This window comes from Phyllopteryx taeniolatus, chromosome 15 (assembly GCF_024500385.1).
Source record: "Phyllopteryx taeniolatus isolate TA_2022b chromosome 15, UOR_Ptae_1.2, whole genome shotgun sequence".
NCBI classification, from domain to species: domain Eukaryota; kingdom Metazoa; phylum Chordata; class Actinopteri; order Syngnathiformes; family Syngnathidae; genus Phyllopteryx; species Phyllopteryx taeniolatus.
The window spans coordinates 2,358,412-2,369,214 of record NC_084516.1 but is presented as its reverse complement, the minus strand read 5'-3'; the positions used below and the strand labels follow the sequence as shown (position 1 = coordinate 2,369,214).

Here is a 10,803-nt window from a genome sequence, read left to right as displayed (position 1 = left end):
TTGAAGGTTAAGAATGGAGACCTTTTTGGCACGTGTGATTTGATGAATGAACAATAGTAGCCTATAATAGTGCGGTAGTCAGTTTACAGGTAGAAGAACCCAAAAGCGGCTAGCCGAGCGCGAGGCTAGCCGTTAGCCTCGCGCTCGGCTAGCCCCCCCGTTCCAGACGCCGCCTGATGCCCCCCGTTCCCGGGGTAAGCTGGCCGGGTGAGAGCGGCCCCGGCGGCTGGCTCCGTCTTACGGCAAAAGCGAAAGTGTGTTTTACGGCAAAACGCTGTGAAAACGCGACTCAAATTTCGTTTGTTTACTAGCGAGGAAGGATGCCGGTCAAGTCGCCCCCTCAAAATAAAAAAGAAAAGAAAAGAAAAGAAAAAGAAGAGCTAAAGCGCTAAGCTACACCCGAACGTACGAGGCCCAATTGGGCAAGCGCACACAATGAACGTTCCCCCGCTCGGCTGGCGGACGTGCCCAGCCTCGGGGCACCGTTACACGGCGGCGGTGGTCTTACCTTGCTTGCTCTCGATTTTGCCCGACATTTTCTTGCGCTCGGCGGTTCCGACAAAAACGCTGGAGCCTCGCTGCGGGTTCGTCGCCACCGACGACGACTATTCCGACCTCCTTTTCCGCACTCCGTAGTGTCCGCGAGACGGTTCCGGTGGGCTCAAAATAATATATCCGTCTTCCACACACATGGTGCGGGGAGGCCGCTCGTCGGTCAAGTCAGTCCGTGGCTGGGTGATCTTTGGCTGGGGCCACAATGCACACACGCGCGTTGACGCCTGGTGGAGCCCGTGAACTCGCGAGTGGGTACCACAGCCAGCCGGCCGACGTGCCAGCGACCCGCCGCGGTAGGAATGAGCAACGGCAATCTGTCAACAAGGGCACGGACGTGTGTGGAGCTCCGGGCCGCTCTGTCTCCAGGCCCACGGAAGGAGAGGGAGACGGGATACATCGTGCGGGGGGTGGGGCACTGGGGGACATGTCGAAGGCGGCGGTTACCGCTGATTGCTCGCTGTGGAATAACAGACGCGAAATGTGGGTGTTGAAACCTTTCACTGGGAAAAATCTGAGTGTTGAAGCATTTCGCTGGAAAATATGCTGGTGTTGAAACCTGCCGCTGGAAAATTTGTGGGTGTTGAAACCTTTCACTGGGAAAAATCTGAGTGTTGAAACATTTGGCTGGAAAATAAGCGGGTGTTGAAACCTGCCGCTGGAAAATTTGAGTGTTGAAACATTTGGCTGGAAAATATGCGGGTGTTGAAACCTGCCGCTGGAAAATTTGTGGGTGTTGAAACCTTTGACTGGGAAAAATCTGAGTGCTGAAACCTGCCGCTGGAAAAATTGCTTGTCGAAACATTTGGCTGGAAAATACGCGGGTGTTGAAACCAGCCCCTGGAAATTTTGAGTGTTGAAACATTTGGCAGGAAAATAAGCGGGTGTTGAAACCTGCCGCTGGAAAATGTGAGTGTTGAAACATTTGGCTGGAAAATACGCGGGTGTTGAAACTTGCCGCTGGAAAATTTGAGTGTTGAAACATTTGGCTGGAAAATATGCGGGTGTTGAAACCTGCCGCTGGAAAATTTGTGGGTGTTGAAACCTTTCACTGGGAAAAGTGTGGGTTTTGAATGTTAAAACATGACGAAAAGTCTGGGTGAATAAAAGTGTGGGTGTTGACATATTTTATGGGGAAAACTAAAAAGTGGGTGTTTAAACACCGACATCAGACCGCTGGTGTGTTGGAATGTGTTGAACTTGGAAAAGTGTGGGTGTTAAAACCTTTCAATTTAAATGTGACTCTATTGACAATGCTAGACACACTGGCTGCAGTCAATAGTATGTAAAGCACCTGTGTCAAACTCAAGGCCCGGGGGCCAGATCTGGCCCGCCACATCATTTTAACTGGCCCGCGAAAGCAACACATGAGCGTCAACTTCCATGATTCTTGCACAAATCTGTGCCAAAATTTTAAATTGTCATATGTAATAAATAATAACACGAGATATTGCAACCATTTGTTGTTACCAAACCCCTTTTTACAGTAACGAACAATAGTTGAACAAACTATTATCGTTGACTTCTGATTTCTAAACTAGTGATCCATTCCATTTGTTGTGTCCATGTAATACGATGATGAGGTGATTAAACAATTGTTAAACAAGTCAATACCGGCCCTGTGAGGGAAACCGTAACTATAATGTGTGACAAAAATGACTGTGACACCCCTGATGTCAAGTCATCCATCCCACATGTATCCGCAATTGTCGCGCCGCACAGTACAACACAGAGCACAAGTAGCATAAGGTGAAAATATTCATGACAGTCGTGAAAAAGGCCGCTGGAGCTGTCCCGAGACTTTTGCACAGCCGTCTTGTCTGTCTGTGTGCCACATGAAAGGTGAAAGTAAACATTGCACTTTTGTTTTTTTCCTTCTTTTTTATGAATTATTGACCCGACTCACAGAAGGAACTTATTATTGCTTTGAGTGATCTAGGTCAGCCCGTGCAAGCAGCGAGCGTGCGTGAAAGTGCTGACACAAACGCACATCATCCTCATCCTCATGCTCATGCTCATCCTCATGCTCATCCTCATCCTCATCCTCATCCTCATCCTCATCCTCATCCTCATCCTCATCCTCATCCTCATCATCACGTGTTTAATTAGTGATCAGCCCTCCTTCCAATTTCTATTTGCCCCAGTTCTCAATGCCTCGCACACGGCAGGAGGCCGCGCCCGTGCTCGCTCGGAGAGGAAGGGCGTGCGCGGAATGCCTTCCCCGAGGCTACGAGAAAGTCGCACGCAGGCGAGACAATGGCTCCTGAGCCGCAGACTCGTCGGGGCAGGCAGGACCCAGATGCTGAACGCTCGCTCTCTTTCGTGGCTTTTCTTATTTTGGGACAAACAGTCCCGGCTAATTATTGCTGTTGTCATTGTTCACTCACTTCTGGGTATTGTTGTCTGAACGGAAGTAAATAAATAAGTAAATAAATAAATAAAAAAGAAAATAATAATACAATTTCCAAAAATTGATTTTTAAATTTCATTTTCTCTAGAAAAACAGGAGAAAAGTATTGGTGCATCAAAAATAGAAAACCTTCACCGGGGGAATTGTGGGTGAAGCCCCCTGCAGGTGCAAACAAATGTGTATGTGTTTAAAACTTTTGTTGGGAAAAGTGTGGGTGTTGAAACCCCGTTTTTCCTCTGCATGGGCAACAAAAAGTGTGGGTGTTGAAACCTTTCGTCAGGGGAAGGGTGAGTGCTTAATCACCAGCGTCCCCTGCGGGTGTGACAAAAAGTGGGGGTGTTGAACCTTTCACTGGAAAATGTGTGGGTGTTGAAACACCCACATTCAACCAAGGTGCAATGAAAAGTGTAAGTGTTGAACCCTTTCACTGGGAAAATTGTGGATGCTGAAACACCCAAATCAGCACAACACCCACACCCTCCCCCAGGTGGGACAAAAAGTGAGGATATTGAAACACCCACACCCCCCATGGTTTCAGTTAAAGTTTAGATGTCAAACCATTTCACAGGGAAAATTATGGGTGTGTGGAAACACCCGCATCCCCCACTGGCATGAAAAAAAGTGGGTGTTGAAAATTTGATTCGGGAATTTGTGGGTGCTGAAACACCCATATTCCCGGTGGGTGCAATGAAAAGTGTGGGTGCTTGAACCCTTTCACAGGAAATATTGGGGGTGTTAAAAAAATCCACATGTTGTGGTGAAAATTGGGTGTTGAAAACTTTCGTCTGGAAAGGAGCGCAAGTGCTCAAAGGCCTACGTCTCGCCGTGGGTGTGTCAAACAGTGTAGGTGTTGAAAACTTACACTGGGAAAATTGCGGGTGTTGAAGCCCGCTCCGGTTGCAATGAAGCGCGTGGGTGTTACAAATGGAAACCTTTTGCCGGTAAAAGCGTGGGTGTTTAAACGCACATATTCCCCTGCACGTACAACGGAAAGTGTGGGTGATAAAGCCGTTCACTGTGGAAAGTGTGGGTGTTGAAACACCCGGATCCCCCGCAGATGCGACGACCTTGTGTTTGGATGGCGGATGACTGACTCCCACCATTTTTACGACGTTTCTATCTTTGCCTCCTCATTTTAACCGCACGATATGTTTGTTCGTGGCAAAAAAAAAAATTAAAGAAAAATAAAACGTGACTCTGCTGCCACCTGCTGGTCATATGCACTCAACGGCCACCGGTCTCACCTGTACATCTTTAAATGGGATCCAATAAAATATTGCATTACTTTGACATTGTCGTTAAATGAATACCTGTCTGAAAGTCTCCAAAGTGTGCCAAATGTTGTATGGAGCCAGTGGTCCATACTGTACTGTACATACACAATGCTGCCATTATACATTTGGCCACAAGATGGGGCACGAGTACTAATTATGAGGGTGCGGGCGCTCTCTACTGTATTGTAGTTTGGCTCGAGCTTGCTAATGAGGCGTGATCGAGGGTGGGGGTCTCCTCGTGTAAGGGCGCTGGAAAGGTTGGCCTCGCGCTTTGTTCTTCTGATGCTGATTCATTCAAACATGTTTGGCGAGGGAGGGAGCACTGAATAGTAGTTGGCACTTTCCCAGTGGAGTTCACACATGCCACGCCATTCTGCGTGGGGCACTTCAATTCAATTCCATTTCATTCAGTCATATATTTGATCAAAGATGCAGTTTTCTGCTTTTTTTGGTTTGTTTTTTTACATGGCTTGCACTTTTACATGGGTAGTCCAATGCCCCCTCCCCCCTCAAAATGTTCATTGAAGACTAAATGATCTCTTTTGTTTTAAATAAAACAACATACATTAGGTGAAATGACAAAAACATTCTTCGCTGACGCAGACAAATTCACTCGTCCATGTTTGTTTCCAAAACATTTCTTGGTGAGACCCCATCCTATCTTCGCTCCCTGCTCACCGTGCATACCACCACCCGCACTCGGCGCTCAGGCAGTTTTATTAACCTCTTCGTTGCCAAAGTCTCCACTCCTTTTGGTCGATCTTTTTCAAAATCTCTTGCCCCTGGAACACTCTGCAACAAATTAAAAAAAAAATAAAAAATACCTCACCTCATTCATCGAAATATTAGCATTTAAAAAGTTAGTGAGGGATACTTTACATGACGGCTGCAGCTGTTTTCAACCCTTTAGTCACCGTGTGGTATGATGTAAGGTAAAATATTATGTAACTCTACCACACTGTACATTATTTTGTATTTTATGCCTTCGCTTTTGTTTTACGTTGTTATTTTACGCATTCGTTTTTATTTTACGCCGTTTCATTCGGCCTCGCGAACGAGAATCTGTTCTCAATCGCACAAAGGTCACCCAAAAAAGAAAAACAAATGCTCGAGGTTTGGGCCTACGATTACAAATCACCTTATAATCACTGAAGACTACATTATCTTGAAGGTTTACAAAAAAATTTAGGGACGTTAGGGTCATTGAAGCCTGAATTGTTTTTGGTGTTTAACGGATAAACGGGTCGACTGGAGGCAAATTCGTGAATAGGCGGGGCTACAACGTCCAGCCGAACACGAGAGTCAGTAAGGACGGCGCTTGATCACGTTTTTTTCCCCTTTTTCGACGGGCAAGCAGAAAACGCAGCCTAAAGCTCCGTTAACCTTGACGGGTGGTCACGCCCTCTCATCCCGGCGGCGAGAGCGTAGCGAGGGGATCAGTCGGACTGAAACTGGATAACACTTCACCGAGAAGAAACACTTTGGCCTCTTCGGTCCTTTTTCATAGTCGGAATTAAGATGAATGGCTGCGAGAGTGAAGACGGAGAGCTGCTGGACGAACAGGACAAGATGCCTGGGTCATAACCTGCTCAATACTGCATGACGATGGAACACTCTGTCACTGCCAAGAGCTCACGCGCCGAGTCTTGACAAGGTCGCGCGGAAGACAAGGAGGCGCGAGGAAAGGGGGGGGGGACAGACAAAGAAGAAAACCAAGCCAAACGGAATGTTTTCACAAGTCGGCCGGAGGAGGCTTCACAACCGACGTGAGCATACGCACTCGACTTCACAGGAATTATTTATGTGCTGAGCCAGGGCTTGGCGGGCTGCTCTTTGGAAACGCCGCCTTTCAACATCTCGCCGTCTCCTTCCGTCCTCCGTCTCTGAAGCCAAGACGCGCTCCTGAGTGACGTTTAACTGACGCGGGCCAAAGGCCGCTTTCTTGCACCTCCGCCTCCATTAGCCGCTCCGATCTCGAAGGGGGCGCGGGGGGTCTCTGCGGGGTCTCTGCGGCGGCCTTCGGCCCGCTCGCCGAGCGCTTCCTCGAGGTGTAAATGCAGAAAGGAGGACATTGGACCCCCCGTTTATCACGCGGGATACGTTCCGGATCCACCCGTGAAGCTCAAAATCTGCGATATAGAGACGACATAAAAAGATTGACTTAAACGTATTCAAACGATTATTACTATTAAAGTATTCAGTCGCACCTGTTCTCCAAATAAGACGCAAGCTGGATTTCTCACACCCAGTTGAAGTGTGCTGTCAAACTGACACATCAAAACGAAAAAGAATGAAATATTGTGCAGTTGTGCTTGGAGACACGAACGCATTGACTTAAGACATTGGTGTCCAAACTGCAACCCGGGGGCCATCTGAGGTCCGCAGTCCGTTTTTATGCGGCCCACGGCATATACCGCACTTACTGTAGCCCGTGGCGTTTGCCTGCATTGTACGACTTACTTTCTAAACTGGGTGGCCAGACAGGAGAAGAAAAGAAGAATTTGTTCTCATTCCTCACATCCTTACGTTTTCCACAATTCACACGTCATTCGTAAAGCGTAAAGACGCTTCGGAATTGAACATTTTCGCGACACTTTCTGAAGCGTGTTAAGGTCAGCCGGGTACAGATTGCTCTTGTTTTGGTCCTCCTAGCTTTGGCGACCCCCCTGTGCACATAAACTCTCTCACATGCCGGAAATGGCCACCACGAGTGGGATTCAGGGCCGCTGGCCCCCCAAAAATTTGGAAGAAGAATTCACAGTTTGCTTCGTCGCATAGCTGGAACGTCACGCGTCGGCGCCTCTTCACACCAGGAGCACGTTATTTTCGCGGCGGAGACAGTCTGCTCCGAGGGGGCGCCGCCCCGGCGAGGCTCTCCTGCCTGCTGTCCAGCCCACGCGGTTCGCCGAACAGGACGGCCGTGAGTCACGCAATTTGGGCTCATGCGCGAGACTGTGATAGAAGGCGGGAGGTTTGTGGGCGGGGTCAAGATGAGCTCACTTTTTTTTTTTTTTTTTCTTTTCAATCGATTAAATAAACGTCATCACTGTTAGTGCTAATAATTCTACCCATAGGAAATGATGGGTATAGAAATCATTTGTTCACGGGTCACCGTGTCGCTGTCGTAAAAACCTTTATTAGTTACATGTGCAATGTTCCGGATTTTCAACTGCTGCACTAGTGTCAAAAGCGAAAATTGAAACGCTGTGGTGGAAAATGATAGAAACACAAGCATGTAGCAATTATTGGAAGCAATCAATGCGATACAAAAATGCAATATAACAGCGTGCAAATGTGGCATGTACATCGCGGTTCACTTTAATGTGGATTCTTTGCTTTGCAGATTTTTTTTCCATATTCATACTGTGCACAATTTGCCATATCGTGAGATTTGGAGCGTATGACCAACGTGAGCTGACGGTGGGAAAGTTAGCATCTCTAATACGCCGGATCGTGTGCACTGAGAGGTCCGGAAAAGCTGCGGTAGGAGGAGGAGGTACCAGCTCAGCAACATCCATCGCCGGGAGGTGAGGTCACCTGGTCATGGGAGATGACCTTTAACCTGCAGCCTCCGCCAAAACCTTGTAAATCTACTTAATAATGACATTTTCTTTCGTCAAAACCTTCTACTTCAGATTTCAAAAACTTTATGTCTCCCCAACTAAGGGATAATAAGTCAAGTCCACTTGAAGACAATTTCGTCGAAAATGGCTTTAAACGTCCCGGCAAGTACAACGCGAGGCTAATTTCCCGCTTCGCGGCAGTTGCCGTCGACGGCACGCTTCCGGAGGAACGCCGCGCTGCCGGCGGCTCGCCGTACGGGCCGAAATAAAATAGCGTCTCTGGCACTAAAAAGATGTACAAGCAGCTCGCCTGTCAGTCCAGTCTGGTCCAGTTCGCAGGCCAAACGGCCGGCTCTTTGATCTGCAGCCTCCTAATGAGGTTTTCAGACGAGAACCCGAGATGAGAGGACGGACACTTTCAAAAGCAACCTTCATTCTGGGGCAAAAAAAAAAAAAAAGAAAAAAGAGCTTTAAGCAGGCCTAAGATGTTGCCCGGACTAACATTAGTATTCCCTAAAGTCTTCCCATCTGCATTAGTAAAAGCTGCCCGGCCGGCCGCGTGTCGCTCCTAAGCAAGGTCACTTTCATCACGACGAGCCCGCCGAGACCTTCCGACGAAGGTTCCCAACCCCCGCCGCTGTAAACACATAGATTAATAATGTCAATAATCAATAATTCCCTTTGTAGCCCCGCCCGGCCTACGGGTGGATGCGTTGCTTGGGATTTGTCGGGAAGGATTGTAAGCGGCAAGAAAAGCACCGGTGGGGCCACCGCGGTTCCAGGGGAGGACTATTTGTTAAACTGTGTGCTCGTGTACAGCACATTGGCTTAAAAGCAGAATTAAAAAAAAAAAAAAAAAAAAAAAGATCCCTGGGGCGAGAATCCGCAGCTGCAGTGCGCAATCAAAAAGAATATTTCATGTCTGGTTGGTATTCAGCGGCCTTCCTTTTGCTGCTCGATGCCAGCCGTACGTTAGCTGCATTACGTACGCTGGCCGCCTCGCACGCGCCATTGCCGTAGCGTACATGCTTCACTTTTGCAGGAACATAACGCAAAACAATAAAAACTAAACAAATACACTGACTTTCATTTTTTCCGCCACCCAATTTATTCCCCGTTCAAATGAATTCAAATCAGCCACAAAGCCCCCCCCCCAAAAAAAAAGTCCACTCAAGCACCACACAATCTTGTGTTTGATAAGATCCTCCTTAGATCTGAGCTGCGTTAAGAGTGGATTTGTCCCGATTTTAGGGTCTGGAACTGGTCTGCGCCGACAATCTTAAATGAGGAACGTGTTCAATAACTACGACCAAAATCGGTATCCTGGTGCCAGGGAACTAGGCTGAAGTCAGTTGAGGAGCTTCATTTAGACAAAAAATATGCGGGGGATTCACTGGACCTTATTTTAGGGATTTTCTTTTCAGTTCACTCAAGCGACAGCATACCCGAAAGCATCGCTCGCAACTCAAATTTTGACTCTGAGCAAAACATGGACCGAGTGGCGGCTTGTGACCGAAGAAATTCGGGAAAAAAAAACGAAACAAGACAAAACAAAACAAAACCTGACAGTCCTAAGTCAAGGTAGCAGTGTACAGTATGTCAGACGGCAGCAGAACACTTGAATTGAAGGACGAGTGACGTCCCCCCCCCTGACCCCCCTCGCTTCTATTGATGATGAAAAAAAAACATCGGCGTCGTCAGTCACGTTTGGACGCGCGAGGGCCTAATGAGCGGCGAGCGGCACATCAAAGTGCACGCGCTGACTTGCATCTTGAAAGCTCATTTCTGAACGAAAATGGAAAGAAAACTGAAGAACACCAACGTGATCATCATCATCATCATCAGCAGCATCATCCACTGCATTGCAATCTCCACCTGAAGACATATCCATCTTTTTTCCCTTTATTTTATAATATTTTTTTATTCTTCAAACGGTTCGTAGTCCGTCAGGCGGGGATTTATTTTCTTTTTTCTTTTAATCTTTAGAGCGGCACGCGTTACAACGACAGCTCGGCTTTCCCGGCTCAAATGCAGCCAAACGCATGCAGACGGCCGCGGGCAAAACTCCCGGTAAAGACAGAAAAATCCGCTCGAGTCATTGGAATAACTTGCTTTCACTTGTCAGTCATGTATGATGTTCGGGGAAAAAAAGATGATAAAAAGTGTGTAAGTCCATTCACTGACTAAAATCCACTTAATGTCAATTCTGACTCATAACCTTGAAAGTCGACTTTATGTCAGAATTGTTCCTATTTACGATGAGGCAAAATTAGCGAAAATTCTTCCTTGTGCATATATATATATATATATATATATATATATATATATATATATATATATCCCTGTGTGTGTGTTTACATGTATGCAAATTAAATCAAATCAAAAGAGCATTTCTCCCTTGAGGGTCAATTAAAGGATTCTTCTTCTTCGGCCTCATGGAGGGAACGTGAACGTGCATTCAGCGAGGATGAGGAGGAGGACGAAGAGGAGCGAGATGTCCACAAAGAGCTGCACTTTCTCATGAACTCGCTCGCTCCGAGCTGAATAGCTGATTAAGCACACATTGATTAGCGCGGGCTCATTAGCATCCTGTTTGCGTTGAACCCCACATGTACACGCGCGCGCGCACGCACGCACACTGCAGACGGTGGCGCGCCGATGGATTAACAAGCACAATATTTCGGCCCGGGACAGGAAATCACTGAACACTTGTCAGGAAACTGGAAATCAATGAGATCCACATCATTGACCAACACGCACTCCTCCCCTCCCGAAAGTCTCCTCGACGAATCACGAATCAAACCCCCCCGACCCCCACCCAAAAAGAAAAGTAACATGTTTGACAATAACTATTGAGGAAATATAAGTTTACTTGCATTTGTTCCTGCCCATAATACGTCAGGCCAGCTCGGTCTTGTGAATTTATATCATTCCAGTCATTCAGTCACTCAGCAACTCGGTGACTTAGCAAATGTGGGAGTTGAAATTAGTAAGGTTTTGTTTT

General features: G+C 47.3%; 1 protein-coding gene across 15 annotated transcripts in view; it reads right to left on the bottom strand.

Moving 5' to 3' along the window:
* Positions 1-929, bottom strand: part of rapgef1b (Rap guanine nucleotide exchange factor (GEF) 1b) — a 60,509-nt gene extending 59,580 nt beyond the window's left edge. For 12 of the 15 annotated variants that reach the window (XR_009792084.1, XR_009792086.1, XR_009792085.1 and 9 more), the window contains exon 1: positions 509-929. Coding sequence is in view for 12 of the 15 variants with exons in the window: in XM_061799500.1 (XP_061655484.1) it covers positions 509-536 (28 nt within the window). In the remaining 3 variants the exon portion in view is untranslated. The remainder of the gene's footprint in view (positions 1-508) is intronic. The other 3 variants (XM_061799511.1, XM_061799512.1, XM_061799510.1) reach the window with 1 other exon arrangement.
* Positions 930-10,803: the final 9,874 nt, after the last annotated feature.